This window comes from Elephantulus edwardii, unplaced genomic scaffold (genome assembly GCF_000299155.1).
Source record: "Elephantulus edwardii isolate Elephantulus edwardi_28Jun2011 unplaced genomic scaffold, EleEdw1.0 scaffold00072, whole genome shotgun sequence".
In the NCBI taxonomy this organism is placed as follows: Eukaryota; Metazoa; Chordata; class Mammalia; order Macroscelidea; family Macroscelididae; genus Elephantulus; species Elephantulus edwardii.
The window spans coordinates 14,239,382-14,259,074 of record NW_006399822.1 but is presented as its reverse complement, the minus strand read 5'-3'; the positions used below and the strand labels follow the sequence as shown (position 1 = coordinate 14,259,074).

The following is a 19,693-nucleotide window of genomic DNA, read 5'->3' as shown; positions in this document are numbered from 1 at the left end:
CGCCAAGCCTGAGCGGGACAGCGCTGCCCTCTAGCGACCACAGTAGGCCGTTCAGCTGGGCGAGCGCCTCTGCGCCGGCTGTCCCAGTGACCCCCCACGCCCCCCCCCCAGGGTGAAATGTGGGGCTGCGCGCTTTACAGCCCTGTGACTCTCTCAGTGTGAACAGGGCCATTGTGAACGACTGTTTGTCTTTCCCCTGTAGGATCAGAAGAGGGAGATGCATAAACAAATGGTTAGTAGATAAAAGACATGAGGTGCTGATGGACGAGTTTTGAGGGCTAGCTGTGGGGACAGACACAAGCCTACGTGCTTCTGTCGCCTATTTCATTTTATTCTCACCAAAATCCTACGAATTGATAGTACCTTTGTCTCTATTTAAAGTAGCAAAACGAAGGCCTTACAGAAGGTAGCTTGCCTAACATTGCTGAGCCTCCCTCCATGAAGCCGAGTCTGCCCCCAAGGACCGTCCTTGCCTAGGCCATCAGTTCTTGGTCCCCTCCATGGGAAGCGGCGAGACCTGGGAACTGAGTCCCTGGGCATCCAGCTACCACAGCCCCTCCTCATCAGACACCTGGCCACCTCGCCACCTGGGCCAGCCCTGAAGAACGCAGTTACAAAACATTGTCTTGACCAGCCTGGCCAGCCATACTTGCCCAGAGATTAGACCAGGGAGGGCTGGGAGAATGCGCCCCGAGATTCCAAAATTCCTGGGATGTTCACGCGTTCATTTCTCTGAGGGGGCATTGGGGGCCTTCTGAGCGGACTTAGTGGTGGCCGCACAAGGAGGCGGAGTGGAGTGAGGGCTGGAGGCTGTCCGTGGGTCCCAGACACGGACAGGACAGTTGGCCTTGACCCTTGAAGTGCTAACGGGACCAGGGAGGCTACACCAGTAACAGGCAGAGCGGGCCCACCATGCTTGCCGGGCTTCTGCATACCCGAGAAAGCTAAGCAGGTCCCCAGAGCCCCGCTAACCGCCCCTGGGGTCCCCTCCCCGGGGCGTGCACCCCAGGTGCCTTCGGGGACCACACTCCGCAGATCTGGATTCCGTCCCAATCTGGCTGTTCCGGAACCCGACAGGAGCCCTGTCCCCTGTCCCTGGGTGAGTCCCTGGCCACCGCTCCCGCCCCCCTCCAGCGGGACCGCTCGGCCCCGGGGCCCCTCTGCGGGGGCGTCAGAGCAGGCTGGCGTAGGACCTGCGTCACCGCAGCCCGCCGGCGATTGGGGCGCGCCGCCTCCATCGGTTTGCGGCTAATTATAAAGTGGCTGAAGCAGCCACCGCGCAGCCACAGGAGGCCAGGAGCCCGCCCGGACTGTACGCTCCTCTCCACCCGAGCCCTCCCGGACCCGGTGTCGCCCACCAGCCCGCGGCGTCCGAAGAGTCACCGTAAGTGAACACCTTGAGTGAATTTGCCCAGAGCTGCTGTGCCCAGGGACGCCACCCCTGCTTGGGGTTATCTGCATGTCTTTGCATGGGGTTCCCCGACTTCCTTCCGATCCCTAAACCCAGGCGCATGATCGCCAACTTGGTCTCGGGCGTGCCTCCAGATCCCCGCCCGGGAAGAGCAGGGTGGCCCAGGATCCTGGATGCGAGGTAACAGCTCCAGCCTGGGGACAGTATGGGGTCGCCGTCGATCGGGCAAGCGGGAGCGGGTAGAGGTTCCCCCGTGCAGCCCCGAGAGCCCCACTGTGCAGGGGGACACGTCCATCGGCAGCGCGCCCCTCTCTCCCGCAGCTCATGGCGCGGCTCCTCCGACTCTGTACCTGGCTGCTGGCGATCAGCCCCGGCTTCCTGGACACCGCGCGGGCGGAGTGCAGCCAGGACTGCGCAGCCTGCAGCCACCGCCTGGCGCGCCCGGCCGACCTCAGTCCCCTGGTGAGTCCGCGCGCCGGCCAGCGGCTGGGGCGTCCAGTCCGGACACCCGTTCCCAGGGCAGTCGCGCGCACGCGGTCTGAGCCGCGGTCATGCTACTCCCCGAGGAGCCTTAGTGGCCAAGTTGGTTACGTGCTGATCTGCTAACCGGTCAGCCTCGGAACTCACCAGTCACATCTCCTCTCGTTCAGTTTTACAGCTTCAGAAACCCTTTGGAGTTGACGTAGATCAGACAGTGAGTTTTGCTTGGAGGTTTAAACTTGTTCCTTTTAGTGACCTCAGGCTTCCTTGGCTGTCCTCCAACACTACCACCAGCTTGCAGCTTCGGAAACAGGAGACCTAACTAGGGCAGGGCGAGGATGTTTGGGACCTCCACCAGGCTTGTTTTAACCTCAGGAATGAGAGCCCCCCACCCTGGATGTGCTCTCTTCAGCACCTTGGAGAGCACTGGATAGATGCCACTGAAAACGCTTTCATCCAGTCTCCCAATAGTGCCCCTCCAAAGGCCCCATTCTCACACTCCCATCCTTCCTTCACCAAAATTCATCGATGAGAAAATTGACAATAACAATACTGCCATATTTTTGTTACGTTGCCTTTCTTAGAATCTCCCCTCTTTAGCTCTTTAATCCTAGAAGGAGCTCAGGTAGATGCTCACTGCGCATCTAAGCCAAAGGTGATGCCTCTCTCTGATGGTTCAAATCCATCAGTGGTCCCGGGGAGAAAGATGGGCAGCGTTCTGGCCATCTACAGCCTCAGAAATCCAATGAAGGGTCAGTTGGAGCTCGGTTCCAATTCCACTCCAGTCAATATAAGAGAGTGTTAATTCTATTCTTAAGAGGAGTAATGACTAGCTGAAGAAAGCCCAACAACCTAAAGGCTTTGGACAAAAAGCTAGTGACTGAACTTTTCTAAGTGCTGTGGTTCTTGAATCAACTTTCCTGTTCTCCAGCTGAATCCGAAGCTGCGACTGAGAGCACAGAAATTTTCATTTTAACTGGCCCTCCAACTATCCCTTTGCTTGGATTTCACAATTTGATGAAATCCTGTGATGACTTATAAGCTCACTGGAGAGAAATTTGTTACTGCAAACATTAAGATATTTCGTCTTGAAACTTTGATGAAATTTTATGCATGAATTGAGTGTAGTGTATGTGTTAAGTGGAGAAAAAAAATTAAAGAAAATATTCCAAAGTCGTTTTAGACATCTTTTCCCAATCTATTGTTTGTTGCATTTTAATTATCTGGATTGAATTAAAAGTTTACTAACATGATCTTAGTGAGCTTTATATTTAAGCTGTGATAATCATGTGTCCCTTAAATATGGCAAACAATTCCTTTGTCCAATTTCTTTCTCTTTCACATACACGAGAGCTTTTAAACTTTGCTTAAAATTGGAGTTAGTGACTGACTACAGGCAGATCTTGTGGATAAAGAAAAGTATATAAAGACGAGAGAGAAATCAGAATGCACCACACAGAACACCCCACTTTCTGAGCTTCAAATCCCCCAGCTCAGCCACACACACTTACTTGGAGCTTTTCCAGAACTGTGTGAGAAGCTTATTCTGTCATTCACATAAAGCAGAAATTTTCAAATCGGACCATTTGATCTCAAAGTAGTATGAGGTTTATTTAAATTATGTGATTCAGTGGGTTAATATGGCTGATATTTAGCAATACCTGTTCATTTTTGTCCTTCATTTCATCAGCTCTCTTTCCAAGCTTCTCAGATGTTACTAATCTTGTATTCCTATTGTATAGAAATTTGAGTAAAACTCATTTCTCATCTCCTTATTTAGCAGGAGTAAGAGATTGACTGCTCTTCTCAATACTCTTCTTATTGCTTCTTCTGATAGCTTTTTATTATTGTTTTTCTCTTGATGCTGTATGGCTTCATGTAACATAGCAACTTGAAGGAAGAAAATGAAAAGTTAATATGAAATCATCAGTTAAAAAACATAGCAATCTCTTAGGAAAGCATTTGAAAGACACTAATTGATATGTTTTGTGCTAGAGTTTACACTTAGAGTTGTTATTTTCCTTGATGCAAATGGCTTTGTTAATGGCTACATTACAAAAATTACAGCAGTTCTGGAATTTTTTTTTTCCAGGATACAGAAGACATAAGAGAAACAGGACAGGGCTACCTAGCCAAAAAACATGTAGTAAAAGCAATATAATAAATACTTGCTGAACTTTTTAATGTGGTAAGAGACACTTGTTTCTGATACTGTGGAAAGATGAGCAGGTTTGTCAAATTGAATTTATTGTCTAATAAAGGAAATTTACTATCTGGTGTGATCTTGACTGTAGCATGACAACTACTGTAATAGAGGATTCATATCTATAGAAACATTTACATTAACATCAGTTCTTCAATATGAGTATGTTATTTGGAATATTCATCACTATCTCTTTTTGAAACAGTATAACTACCATTCAAAAGAGTTTTTATAAAAGTACATCAAATATTCAGTGCTTATTTTTCTTTTAGAAAGGAAATAATACTTAAACATCTTAAACATATTAATGGTTCCTAAACTGTTATCAAGAATAATACAAGATTCTTTTTAAAATATTTCATTTCCTTCTTTAATATACTTATGTATTTTCTTAGATACAAAGGTTAAACAATCATTAAGACCTTGTTAAAAAGTTTTGTTGCAAGAATATTCTCTCCTAAAATAAAGTGTACATAACCTATTAATTTGTATACGCATGTATTTTCTAATGTTTTTAAAGTCCTTGATTTTTTTTTCATCCAAACCAGGGATTTTTCAAGTAGGATTTTACAAATACCTTCAGAAGGCTATGAAAATACCATAAAGATTTTGTAAATGTTCATGCAGGATCTGTACTAATTTTTTATTGTATCTAGCTTATCTGTTAAATAGAAAAGAATCATAACAATATCATTAGTATACATACCCTAATCTTTATGATAATTATCATTTAATCCATGGGAGAAGATGGAAAGTCTCCTTCTATGTGATTGATTAACTGCCTCCGAAAACCCACTGGAATTTCAGCTATGGCTCAGTTCTAACTCTGTGGTACACAACAACAACAACAACATAAAATAAAGAAGCAATAATTGCATAGTATTTTATCAAATAATATAATTTTCACATAACAGTGGCTAAATGTTAAGAAAATAAATGGGAATAATTTGAGTGTTTTTACATATAATTTTATCTCATTCCTTATCATTGTAAACATACAGTTCTGAATGGTAAAATATGTGTCTCTCGTAATCATACAAAAAGGAAAGCAGAAACATCTATGTTTTAAAAAAATCAATATATCATAGTTCCAATAATTCACACAGGATTTAAATGGAATTTTTAGAATACCTTTTCATAGTAATTTTTATGTCATTTTTTTTCTTTAAAGATTTAAAATATTAGTAGGAATATTGTCTATTGTTCCATGTAAAGTAATAATAGAAGAAAGAAAATAAGCTATTAATAATATTTATTTTATCCTTAAGAAGATAAAATAAATTATCTTAACTAGGTCCCACTCAAAGCAATACAAACAGTGGAAAATGTTTCATTAAAGTTAGACCATGAAGTTCAGATTAAAATTGGATGGGGGGAGGGGGAAATAGATGTAAAATATTGAAATAGCACAGTACGTGTGAGCTGTTAAAACCCAGAGACAGCTTTCTAATTTGATAGTTTCTTGCTACACTTTCCGTTTTTATTTCCTTTGCCTGCAAAATGAGAATGTGAGACAAGAATATGTGGATGCCTTTACTATAGGAGAGGGCCCATATTAATTTGAGCATAAATCAATTCACAAAAAACGTTATTTACTCACTGAAATCAGAGACAATGCCTTTAATCATTGATTTGGTTTCTCCCTCACCTCTACCCCAGGCATGTACACTGGAATGTGAAGGGAAACTGCCTTCTATGAAAACCTGGGAGGCCTGCAAGGAGCTGCTTCAACTCTCCAAACTGGAGCTTTCCCAGGATGGCACCAGCGTGCTGCGAGACAGTGGCAAGCAGGAGAGCCACTTGCTAGCCAAGAAATACGGGGGCTTCATGAAAAGGTACGGAGGCTTCATGAAGAAGATGGACGAGCTTTATGCCATGGAGCCTGACGAGGAGGCAAATGAAGGGGACACCGTTGCCAAGAGATACGGGGGCTTTATGAAGAAGGATGCTGAGGAGGACACTCTTGCCAACTCTTCAGATCTGCTGAGAGAGCTCCTGGGAACAGGGGACAGTCAAGAGGGTGGCCTCCACCACGAGAGCAGTGTTAATGACGAAGAAGTGAGCAAGAGATACGGAGGCTTTATAAGAGGCCTTAAAAGAAGCACTCAGCTAGAAGACAAAGCCAAAGAGCTGCAGAAGCGCTATGGCGGCTTCATGAGAAGGGTGGGCCGCCCTGAGTGGTGGATGGACTACCAGAAAAGGTATGGTGGTTTCCTGAAGCGCTTTGCTGATTCTCTGACCTCTGACGAAGAAGGAGAGAGTTACTCCAAAGAAGCTCCTGAAATGGAGAAAAGATATGGAGGGTTCATGAGATTTTAGTTTCCTTTCTGCTCAGTGATACCAAGCCCCAGCAACCATCCTCTATCCCTGTGAGAGACTGCTTGGTTGATGGTGTTTGCTTGTCTTGTGTTGCTTGCAGTGTACAGACCCCTGACTGTGCAGCCTTAAAGTTGCAGTCCTGGGTTCTCTGTCCTTCCTAGAGTCCTTACCTCACTCTGGGCTATTGCAGCAGTCTTGTTTTAATACTGAAATGAGTTGTGTAACCTTGTCCTTTATTTTCAACAAAACATCCACAAATGCTTAATTGTGTAAAGGTATAATAAACCCATTACTCCAACTGCACAATGTTCCTATGAGTCTCTTTCCCCACCCCACCCCCCAAGTCCCTCAACTGCATTTGGTTTTCCATAACGATTCCTAGACAGGGAGACAGGGAGACTGTCTGCCTTTAACAGGAAACCATTAACAGGAAACCACTGGCCTCCCCTTCCCTGCTGACAATTGAGACTATAACTGTATATTTTAAAATTTCGCTTCTTATTTTTTAAACTGTGACTTAGTGGCAAAAAGCTGCACTGCAACCCTGAAAGCATGCAGTTCAAATCCACCAGGTGCTCCAGAGAGAAGGATGGGCAATCTCCTCTCATGCACTTAACTGTCTCTGAAAACCCACCAGGAGGTCAGCTATGGGTCAGTTCCAACTCGACAGCACACAACAACAACAAGGTGAATAAGTTCAGTCAAGCAAATAAAATATCTTCTTATTTTATCAAAGGAGCTAGCTATGCTTTTCTGTATAGGATTGTGTTCATTTATTTTCTTTAAAAAAGCATTTTTAGGAAATTGAAGATCATTTAGTCTGATTTTACAAATGGTGAAGCTGAAATCCAGAAACATTAAGTGGTTGGTTTGCCAGCAATTGTAAATGGAATTAAAACCTCACACCTCCTGTTGCCAGTCAATATCCCATCCACTACAGTACTAGAATTTGGGACTGCATCTTCTTCAGCAGGCACAACCCTGCACTAGGCATGCAGTGAGTTCTCCAAAGTCAGATAAATTGGCCAACTAACTGGAAGAGATCTATATATGTTCCCATCTCAAAGAAGGGTGACACAACAGAGTGTGGAAACTATAGAACAATATCATTAATTTCACATGCAAGCAAGATTCTACTGAAGTATCCAAAAACAACTGGATAATATACAGATGAGTGAAATTTGTGACCAGATAATAAAAAAGTGAGCCTTTGTGGGCAATGCTAGATTATAAGGCAAATTCCTATTATATGGGTAAATTGTGACCACTTCATCTTCTAACTATTTGGTATAATATTCAGATATAAGATGTGTAGCTTTATTTTTCCTCCACTTGAAGCTACCTACCACTCAAACGTTATCCATGAAATTATTCTTCTAGATGCTTACTCCACTATATTATCCACAAAATTAAAAATCACACCTTAATAATTAAGAGACACTGAGGAAAGATCATTGGCCTTCAGTCCACCGAGATGGCCCTCCATATGCCCATGATCCAGCTGTCTGTGCTCAATTCTAAGAAGTTAACTCTACTGCCTTCAGCCTGCTTTGCCTCTGAATCTGTTTCCAACAGGATTCCTGAGACATCGATGCTATTAAGCACTGTTAGACTGGCCACCTGATCCAGGCAAGGGCACTCACACTACTCCTGTGATAGCCAATCCCCAACTCATGCTAAACCAACTTTCCTTACAAACGGAGCCTTAAGAACTCATCTACTTTTCAACTAGAGACACAAGTAATGTACACCTTAATTGCATTTCTCTTTATTGTGCTACATAAACACTACAGTTTTATGTTGTGAAAACTGTGGCAGGCAAATCTGACCATTTACTTTTCTGTTGGCACCATATTCCAACAATATGTATTCACTCTGGGTCTCTATTTCACACTGTTGATAAATTTTCACAGTGTTGGTAATTCTCACAATATTCAAACTTTTTCAAAATTCTATTGCACACCACTTAATAGATTGCAGCATAATGTAAACACAGCATTTACAGTACCTGGGAAACCAAAAGCGTGGTGGTCTGAGACCAAGGTCACAATGTCTCTGAGGCATACCTGGAAGTGTGGGAAGCTGTCATGAAGATGGTAAGAGATGGCACTCTGAATCAGTATCCGGAGGGAGTGGAGGAGCAAAGAGCATTGACCCGAGTCTGCACATAGACTTGGTCAGAAGCCTTGGTGCCGTAGCCCATAGGGAACTGTGCTGCTAAACCGAAGGTGGCTCTCACCGCAGGGTCTAATCCACCAGCAGAGAAAGATGGGAAAGCTCTTCCAGTGGTATTTACAGCCTCTGAACACTCTATGCAGGGTCAACTATGAGTCTGTTTCCACTACACTGCAAAAAAGTTGAGCTTGAGTTAATTGAATTTTAGTCAGTTGCTTCCCCTGAAAGCATTAGCACAACTTTGCCAGACTTTCCCAACAATGGGGGGCGGGGGGCGGGGGTGAGAAATCCTTACTTTTATGCTAATTGTCAAAGTTCATAATTTTGTGATTTGATTCAATTCATCAAATCTAAACACAATTCCAGGTTAGATTTAGAACTGCTCTTTTAAGAGAAGAAAACAAGTCACCTAATTATCTGCCCTGGAGGCAAGGATACCCCACCTCGTGGAAACACAAACCCGTTTCTGGAGGGGACACGCTTGATTCTTCATGATAGGGATGTAGCTGAGAAAACAATGCAATGTAGCAATCAAATAATCTCCCCTCTCCTTTTTCTTTTTAAATCAGCATGGATCTTTAGCTAGGAGCAGTTCCTTTCCACTTATTGGTACCTGGCAGGTAGGGTTAAAACACCACATACCAGCCATCTAGTGTCTTTCAGGGATTCTGTGTGACTGGTCAACAATACTGCAAAACCTTCCTCAGGATCCCAGGTCCCTCCCCCTCATCTCCCTCAAACTTAATGTGCTGTACAACTTTAGAGGATGGCCCATCAATGCCTAAGGAGTTCTGATAGTCTAGTGGTAAGAAACTACACTGTAATCCCAAAGGCATGTGGTTCAAATTCATCAGTTGCTCCATGGGAGAAAGATGGGCAATCTCTTCCCCTGCAATTTACTGCTCTTAAAAGTCACTGGAGGATCAGCTATACATCAATTCTAACTGGACAGTAAACAATAACAATATCCATCAATATTTAAGGAGGAAAAGAAGAAAAAGGTGGAGGGACAGAAAGAGGACAAAAGGGAAAGGAAAGTGAGATAAGATGGCTCTGGGCCTTCTGTCTCTGGGTCCTGATTTCCAAGGCAATCTACACCTGCACAGAAGCGTGCCCAGCAGCAGGCCCAGGCTTGTCCACAGGCCTCGCATGACGTTGTGTAGGTGCTTCTGTCTCCACATAGCTCCCAAGTGCTCAATTTTGAACTGAAATTCCACTTTTGAAATTGCATTTCTTTAACCCTTAAAGGTTTTGATGTTTTCAAGAATTTCCTATGAATCCTGAGCAGTCCTTGCTTGGAGAAGATGCTGTTGTGCACTCAGATACTTTAACACAGATGATAGGCCTTAATATTTGCTTGACAGAAATGCCCAGGTTTCTTATACACATAGGTGGTTGTTGTTAGGAGCTGTCACTTTGAATACCACTCAGGGTGACCCTATGAACAGCCAACCTGAACCCAGCGCTATCCTGTCATCTCTGATACACCCAAGCACATTGCTGAAATCTCTGTGCCAACCCATCCCTTTGGGAGTCTTCCTTCGCTGATCTTCTACGTTTCCAAGCACAGTGTCCCTTTCCAAGGAGTAACCTTGCCTGACCACGTGTCTGAAGTATGAAAGATGAAGCTTTACCATCCTTTTCTCCAAGAAGCGCTCTAGTTTTACCTTCTCCATAACATATCTGTGTTGGGGTTTTTTTTGTTTTTTTTGTAGTCATGGGATATTCAGTACTCTTCTCTGCAGCACAACCCTAAGGCATCAAGTCTTCTTCTGTCATTCTTACTCACTACCCACCTCTCTAATGTGTAGACGTAATTGAGAAGACCATGGCCTGAATCAGGTACACCTACTCTTCAAGCTGATTTCAGGGCTCTTCAGAATTTTGGAGAATTCCAAAATGGAGAGTGTGACATTAGACTTGCCCCATGGAATTTGTCTGTCCCCTGAGTTCTTGACTGCTACTATTAAGGGTGTTGATTGTTGATGTAAGGCAGATGAGACCATTGACAGCTTCAGCACTTTCTCCATCTTTCATAATGTTGACTGTTGGTTCTATGTTTTGTTTTTGATGTTGAGATATAATCCATACCAAAGGCTGTAGTCCTTGATCTTCTGTAGCAAGCATTTCATACCATCTTCACTTTCAGTAAACAAAGTTCTATTATTTGCATAATGCATGTTGTTAATGAGTCTTCCTCTGATCCTAATGCCACAATATTTTTCATAGAGTCTGATTTTGCAAATTATGGGTTAAGAATACAGACTGAATAGGTATGGAGAAACCTATACAACACCCTTCCTGATTTTAAACTATGCAGTATTCTCTTGCTCAATTCGCACAGCTTTGATCTAATTTTAGATTTCGTATTAGCACAGCTCAAGCTGGGTTTGGAGGATCCTGTGGCACCAAGGATATCATTGCAGATGTCAGATAGATCCTGACTGAAAGCAAACAATACCAGAACAAGGTCTACTTGTGTCTTATTGACTATGAAAAAACATTCGACTGTGTGTATCATAACAAATCACGGCTGACCTTGAGAAGACTAAGAAGCCCAGAACACTTAATTGTGCTCATATCAACTCGTATAGACCAAGAAACAGAGGAAACTGGGTCAAAGTGCACCTCCAGTCCCTGTGGCTGAGGCGGCTTTCCACATGCTTCTAAGTATACTCCGTATGAACGGCAGAGGGCGCCGCTGCTCCATTGTTCCCTCACCCTGGAGGTGGACTCCTCAGCACTTCATTTCTACTAACATTTCTCCCTAAGTTCACCTCACCTTCATCTTGATTTGTTCTGAGAGTTAATCATGTCAATTCAGGACCTGGCTGCAGGATTGAAATTTCAGTTCCGTGGTTTACTAACTGCGTGCCTGCCGCTCCCCCTCCTTCAGTTTCCTCATCTGTACCTTGATGGTTGCCATCAAGCTCATTCTCACTGACCCTGACCCTATATGACAGGGTAGAGCTGGCCCTCTAGGGTTCCGTAATCTGTAGTCTTCATAGAAGCAAATCACTAGGTCTTCTGTTCTGAAAAACCACCAGAGGGAGGCTTTTCAGCTACCAACTTAACCATTGCACCACCAGGGCACCTTTCTTAACTCATGGGAGATGTTGTTGTTGTTATGTGCCTTCGAGTCACCGGTGACTCACATCAACCTTATGTACAATAGTTCTGAACCCTCCTCTATCTGAGCCAATTTCATTTTCTCTGACACAACTACTCACATTACCCCAGTTACTGAGCCAATTGTTTTCTCCCGGGGTCTTCCACTCTTGCACTGTCCCTCCACCCTTCCAAGTATAATGTCCCTCTCCAAGGACTGGTCCCTCTTGGACGCATGCCCAAAGTATGTCTGATAGAGTTTCAGAATTCTTGTCTCCAAAGAGCAGTCTGGTTTCACCCTCTTCAGGACAGACTTCTTAGTTCTTTTAGCAGTCCATGGTATATTCAACACTTTTCTCCAGCACCACAACCCAAAGGTATCGATTCTTCTTCTATCTTGCTTAGTCATTGTCCAGCTCTCTGATAAATAGCAACTAATTAAGAAGACTATGGCCTGGATCAGGAGTGTCTTAGTCTTCATACTAACGTCATTGCTCTTCAGCACTTTGGAGAGGTCTCTTGACAGCAGACTTTCCCAATGTCATTCATCTTTTGATTTCCTGGCTGTTTGTACCAAGAGTGTTGTTTGTAGAGCCAAGAAAGTTGAAGTTACTAACAATCTCAATCTCTCCTCCATCTATTATGGTACTGCCAACTGACCCAGTGGTGAGAGTCTTTGTTTTCTTTGTATTTTTTTTTAAAAAATGTGCTATTGATTTTTATAATTATTATTAATTTTAATGAAAGTTTACGGAGACTTTGGATTTCCGTTCATTCATTGTTGCACTTTTCTCCCTGCCCACCTCTACCCTCCAATTTGCTCTTCTCTTTGAAAAGTAAAAGTAAAATTCTTTCATTGTTATACAATCCCTCTCCACTATGCAGCCTTCATTCTGGACTCCTGTCATGACAATAATACCTAAGCATGTATCCCTTTTAAACAGTTCTCTCTCTCATCTGTTTCAATTCAGTATACATAATTTATCCCATCTTTCTCAGTCTTCCCCCAACCTCGATGTTAATCTCATTTTACAATAGTGGCACTATTCAGTATTTGTCCTTTAATGACTGAGATATTTCACTCAGCATAATGTCCTCCAGGGTCATCCATTTTGTGTAATATTTCATGAGTTCCTTGTTTTTCAATGCAGCGTAGAATTCCATTTTGTGAATATAACACAGCTTATAATCTCCAAATGAAAGGAAATAAGATTAGGGCATAAACAGAACAGAAAAGCTCTAGAGATAATACACAAGACTGAAGGTTTGATCTTTGAAAAGACTAACAAAATGGACAAACCACTGTCAATTTTAACAAGGTTAAAGTGAAAAGAAGATGCTAATAACGTGGAAAGGACATGAATTGGTTACATCATAACAGAAACAAAAGAAATAAAAAAGCCAGAGTGAAGTGCGCTCAGTGGTCAGCTCTTGCGGCTGAACTGTGTCTGTGTTCTGCTTCAGGTCCACTTCACTCTGGCTTTTTCAAGGTGTGATTCTCTGCATGACTCAAAATGGTCCTGTTCTGCATATAGATTGAAAAGGTATGGAGATCGGACACATCCCTGGAATATACCCTTCCTGATTTTGAACCGTGTAGTGTCTCCTTACTCTGTTCTGACAACTGCCTCCTTGTCCAAGTGTAAGTTTTGCATAAGCATAAGCAAATGTTCTCAGAGTCAGCCACAGTTTGTTGTGATCCACACAGCCAACTGCCTTTGCATTGTTATTTAGTATTGATATTATTTTATATTATATTTTTTCCTGATTTTATTACTGATTTTTAATGTTAAACCATTGTGGTTAAGTGTTCTCTAATTACCTTTTTTATTTCTTTTGTTTCTGTTAAGATGTAACCAGTTCATGTCCTTTCCACGTTATTAGCATCTTCTTTTCACTTTAACCTTGTTAAAATTGACAGTAGTTTGTCCATTTTGTTAGTCTTTTCAAAGATCAAACCTTCAGTCTTGTGTATTATCTCTAGAGCTTTTCTGTTCTGTTTATGCCCTAATCTTATTTCCTTTCATTTGGAGATTATAAGCCATTTTTTTCTGTTGGTTTTTTTCTCCCCTATTGTAATTATTGGATTAAAAACTTGAATTGGGTTCTTTCTTCTTTTTTTAATGTGTGCATTTACTGGTATAAATTTCCCACTGAGTACTGCTTTTTACTCTTTCCCAATGATTTTTGTATATTGAGTTTTAATTCTCATTTTCTTTTATGGAGGGTTTTTTTTTTCTATTACCCAGTAGTTGTTAAGCAAAATATTATTCTGTACTAATATTATTTTATATTATTGTGTATTATTGTGTTTTACTCTTAACCTTTCTTTTACTGGTTTTCAAAGTTATGGCATTGTGTTCCAAGAGAATGGCCTTTTTATTTTATTATCATTGTTATTATGTGCCATTGAGTTGCCTGAGACTCATAACACTGCCTTATCCTGAGTCATCTCACTGTCTCTGACACACCTAAACAATTACTCCAGTTACTGTGCCAGTCTATCTCATCTGAGTTCTTCCTCTCTTATGCCCCACCCTTCCAAACTTGATGTCCTTCTTTAAGTACTGATCCTTCTAGACTGATCCTCCCTTTGGACTGGTCTGCCCAAAGTATGTGAGATAGAGCTTCACAATCCTAGCCTCCAAGGAGATACTTGGTTTCACCCTCTCCAATATGGACCTGTTTGTTCTCTTGGTAGTCCATGATGCTCAATACTCTTCTCCAGCACCACAACTCACAGGCAATGATTCTTCTTCTGTAATCCTTAGTCATTGCCCAGTTCTCTGATGCATAGCAAATAACTGGGAAGGCCATGGCCTGCATCAGGTGCACTTTAGTCCCAAGACTGACATCATCACTCTTTAGCACCTTGGAGAGGTCCCTGACAGCAGTCTTCCCCTAGGCAATTAATGTTTTGATTTTTTTACTGCTGGTGCCAAGCTTGTTGGTTGTGGAGCTAAGCACAGCACTTGCTTAATGGAATATAATGTGGTCAATACTGAAAATCTGCAAGTTTGTCCTTTTTTATTTTCAACTCTAGCTCTTTGCACATTTCATTATAATACTTTGCCTTATCTTCCCAAGCTGCCCTTTGAAATTTTCAGTTCATCCCTTACCTTTCTTATTTTTTCCCCTTTGCTTTGGCTTCTCAGTGTGCTAGTGCAATATTCAGAGTTTCTTCTGACATCCATCTAGGTCTTTTCTTCCTCTTCTGTAGTTATAATGACCTTTTGCGTTCTTCATATATAATATTCTTTATATTATTCCACATAATCTTGGTTGCACAGTCAATCGATTTCTGGTTGTAATAGTTTGTAGAAATCATCTGTTTCCTCCTTTTTTTGGCTCTTGCTGTTGTGGTGTATATATTTGAGTGATAGTGATATTATCAGGTCTTCCTGTGTGTGTAGATATTATCCTGCTGTTCACAACATTGTATTTCAAGATGGATCTGGAAATGGACTTTTTAAACTAGGAATGCTATTCTGTTTTTTCTCACCTTTTTCATCTCCTGCATAGTAGATTATACGATTGATTCAAAATGTTCCATGCCAGTCCATTTCATTTTGCCAATATCTAGTATGTCAATAGTTACGTGTTGCATTTCTTTCTTAACAATCTCCACTTTTCCTTCATTTATGCTTCTCACATTTCATGTTCCAATCACTACTGTCTGCTTGCAGCTGTTACTGCTCCTTTGTGTTACCCAATATAAGAGCTCAGCCTCCTCCAGTGCCATATCTGCTAGTCTAACCTAAGTGTACTCTATTGGACATAGTTTTTTTGAGGGCCTGTTATTTCGGAAGTAACTGGCCAATCCCTTTCCCTAATCTGTCTTAATCTGGATGATCAGCTTTAGAACAATATCCAACAAATATGTACTTTACTCAGAAAAGCAGATGAAGGACACTTTGACAATACAAAAGTAACCAGTTTGGTGTTGGTCTTCCACACATTGGTATATGTGATGTGGGTCTGTGCCCCAATCCTACTCTCCCACTTCTACTTCTCCCCTTCCACCCACCTCACCCCCATAGTCCAGCCAGCACTGCCATCCCCAATCTCCTCAGCCAATCTTTGATATGGTGGCTCAGGCTTCTGGTCACTCATGTCATGCCAGTCTTTACCCTCCACTGCCACTCTCGTCTCTTGCTCTGCTGCTGCCACTCTAACCCTCTTTCAGCATTTCTTAAGCTAAAGGAACTAAATAACAAATACAAGCCTCAAGTAGCAATACTCCAGGATGCTATGGGCAGAATGTTAAATGACCCAGAAAGCATCAAAAGAAGATGGAATGAGTATACAGTCACTGTACCAGAAAGAATTGGCTGGCACAGAAGAATTTCATGAAACAACATATGATCAAGAAGCAATGGTAATGGAGGAGGACGTTCAAGTTTCTCTGAAGGAGCTGGCAAAAAAAACAAAGTGTAAAGAATTGATGGAAATATCAATTGACATATTTAAGCGAACAGATACTGCCCTGGCCATGCTCACCAGGTTGTGCCAAGAAGGCTGGAGGACAACTACCTGGCCAACTGACTAGAAGAGATCCATATCTATTTCCACTGCAAAAAAAGGTAATCCAACAGAGTGTGGAAATTATTGAACATTATCACTAATATCTCATGCAAGAAAAATCCTATTGAAGATCATCCAAAAATAACTGAAACAGTACATTGACATAGAACTACCAGAAATACAAGCTGGGTTTAGAAGAGGCCGTGGCACTAGGGACATCACAGCCAAGGTCAACTGGATCTTGGTCAAATACGGAGGGTATTTGAAAAATGTCTACCTGTGTTTCATTGACTATGAAAAAGGCATTGGACAATGTGGACCACAATAAATTGTAGCCAACTGTGAGAAGAATGGAAATTCCAGAACACTTGATTGTGCTCATGTGAAACCAATACTTGGACCAAGAAGCAGTGATCAGACCAAAGCAGGGAAACACTTCATGATTCAAAATCAGGAAAAGAGTGCATCAGGGATGCATCCTATCTCTATGCCTTTTTAATCTATATGCGATACAGATCATTCAGGAGGCTGGACTTTATGAGGAGAAATGTGACATTAGATTTGGAAGAAGGCTCATCAGCAACTTTCGTTCTGCAGATGAAGCAACCTTGCTAAAACTGAGGAGGACCTGAAGTATTTCCTGCAGAAGATCAAGGGTTGTAGTCTTCAATATGGATTCCATCTCAACATCAAAAAATAGAGATTCTCATCACTAGGCCAATTGGCAGCACCATAATATATGGAGAAGACATTGAGATTGTTAACAGTTTCAGCTTGCTCAGTTCCACAGTCAACACGTTGGCACCAGTAGTCAGGAAATCAAAAGACAGATTGCATTAGAAAAATCTGCTGTCAGAGATATTTCCAGAATGCTGAAGAGCAGTGATGTCACTCTAGAGATTAAGATACACTTGATCCAGGCTTTGGTCTTGACAGTTGCTTGCTATGTGTGTACAATGACTAAAGATAAAAGAGGAAGAACTGATGCCTTTGATTTGTGGTGCTGGAGAAGAGCATTGAACATACCATGGACTCCAAAGAGAGCAAAAGGGTCTGTCCTGGAGGCAAAGATTGTGAAGACCCATCTCACATACTTTGAGCATGTTGCCAGGAGAGACCAGTCCTTGGAGAAAGACATCATGCTTGGAAGAGTAGAGGGACAGTAGGAGGGTGGAGGCACAGTAGAGCAGGAGATTGACACAGTAACTGGAGTAATAGGAATAGGTGTGTTGGAGACAATGAGATTGGCTCAGGATAGGGCAGAGTTCAGAGCTATTTTGTGTAGGGTCACTGTATAAGTTGTGGTTGACTCTACGGCACATAACAACAACACAACCTATTGACAAATGAACCTTCATTTATCTATGAGGTAAGTTGTTTGATTTTGTTGAGATCCCCTTAAGTTTCATCCTAGTTCATCTGTCTTCCTCAAACATCTCTCTCATTCACTGTGCTTGATTTGGTCTGACTCATAGTGGTCCTCCATTAGGTTTACAAGGCTGCAATCCTTAATGAGAGGAAACAGCATCTTTCTCCCACTGAGCTGATAGTGGATTCAAATTATTTATGCTTTCAAAACACCAGAGACACTCCACATTTTGGTTAGTAACACAACTTATTACAGACTTGGCCATCAGACTTTCATTCCTTTCTCAAAAGTGATAAATTGGAGTCAATTTGGCATTACTTACAATAATGTAACAGACCTCTGCAAACAGTTCTCATCTATTTCTAAGTCTGGTAATCTGTTTGAGTTCCCAATGTGTCTTTTCCCAAGGTTGCTTCTACTTTTATTGTAATTGTTCTTTGTATGCAAACATCATAATAACGCAGTTTGTATTATATAAAATATTTCCAAGAACGTATTTTCTAAATTATTTTGAAGTAGAAAATTTCACAATGAACCTTTTTTTTAATGTGTTGAAAACTCAGAAAGAAAAAAAGGTGTTTGTAAAGTTCGCTACTATTATTATGGAGTTGTCTATTTTCAGTTCTGTTGGTGTTTGCTTTGTATCTTTCAGGGGACTTTAATTGGGTGTGTGGATGCTTATTAATGTTTTTCACTCTTGTTGGATTGATATTTAATAATTATATAATGTCCCTACCTATCATATATGTTGATTTTTTTCCTTCTTATAGTCTACTTCTCTAGAAATTCGTGTCACACCTGCTTATTTTTATGTGTCATTAAAACTTTATTTTTCTTCATCTTTTGACTCTTAATATATTTCTATCTATCATCTATATGTGTTCTTACAGACTGAATATTGGTGGATCTTGGTTTTGTATGGTTTCTATTTTCTCACTTATTTTGTATGTTTGTCCCTATATTGTTTTGTTTTTAATCGTAGAGCTTTTCCTTAATTTTCTTTGATTCTATTCCTGATTTCATTTAACTTCCACTCGATTTATTGCAGCTAGCTACCATCTCGATGGCAGTCTCGCCTTGATGGTGATCACATAAGGGAAGTTTCTGGGGTCATGTTTGTTGTGTGTTACTGTTCTCCCCCCCCAAAAAAAAGTGGGTGGCCCTGGAGCCTTAAACTAAGGGAGGCCTCCTCGAGGGTGTGGCTTTATAAAAGAATATTTTTTTTAAAGACACAGCAGTTACTTATCTATTTGCTGTACTGAACAACTTGGAGTTGCTCTGATGCTGAACACTGTTCCATAGTCATGTCAAATATCATAATGGTTACCCATTGCGTACAATGTTTGGAAGAGCTTCCAAATTGATTCATGTTGGGAAGCAGAAATGGCATCCACTTCCTAAACTAAATGCCTCTGGAAACTTTACAAACTCTCTAAACTCTATAAATGTACAGATATTATGTTAAATATAGAACAATGTCCAGGTGTTTTGTGCAAAGCTTACTCTGAGTCACGTTTGACTCGATGACACTTGACCACTGCTAAATGAGACTAGTGCTGTTATATCTGGAGAAACATTCTTCCACTTTGCTCATCACTCTTTGTCAATGTGCTGTATGAAATAAGCTGGGTTTGCTGTGATGCTGAACCTTGTGCCATTGGGGTATCAATGGTTTCCCATTGTGTACAGTGTTTGGTGGAGCTCCCAGTTATAAAATAGGTTTGAAAGCAGGAGTGGCATCTACTTCCTAAACCATATGCCTCTGAAAACTCTATGAACTTGGAGAAACAATGATAGTTATGGAAAAGCATTAGGTCTTTGGGTCATAGAGTCACCATGAGTTGTTCTCGAGTCAATGTCAATTAACAATAACACAACAGTTCATTGAAAGTACTGATTTATCATTCTTTTGAATTCCTTATAAGTCTCTCTGTGTGTGTGTGTGTGTGTGTGTGTGTGTGTGTGTGTGTGTGTGTGTGAAAGAGAGCGAGCGCGAGTGCGACTTTTCCTGGTTTCTGATTATTCAATGCAGTTTCTTCCTAAAGAATATTTTCTGCCTCTATATTTATATAATAAAAGAAGATGGAAGGAATATACTGAGTCA

The 19,693-nt window shown here is 41.6% G+C and overlaps 1 protein-coding gene across 1 annotated transcript; it reads left to right on the top strand.

Moving 5' to 3' along the window:
- Window positions 1–1,735: 1,735 nt before the first annotated feature.
- LOC102852376 (proenkephalin-A-like) lies at window positions 1,736–6,413 on the top strand. The gene is made up of 2 exons (XM_006888850.1): window positions 1,736–1,873; window positions 5,754–6,413. The coding sequence occupies exons 1-2, from the start codon at window positions 1,736–1,738 to the stop codon at window positions 6,411–6,413; spliced, it is 798 nt and encodes a 265-aa protein (XP_006888912.1).
- Window positions 6,414–19,693: the final 13,280 nt, after the last annotated feature.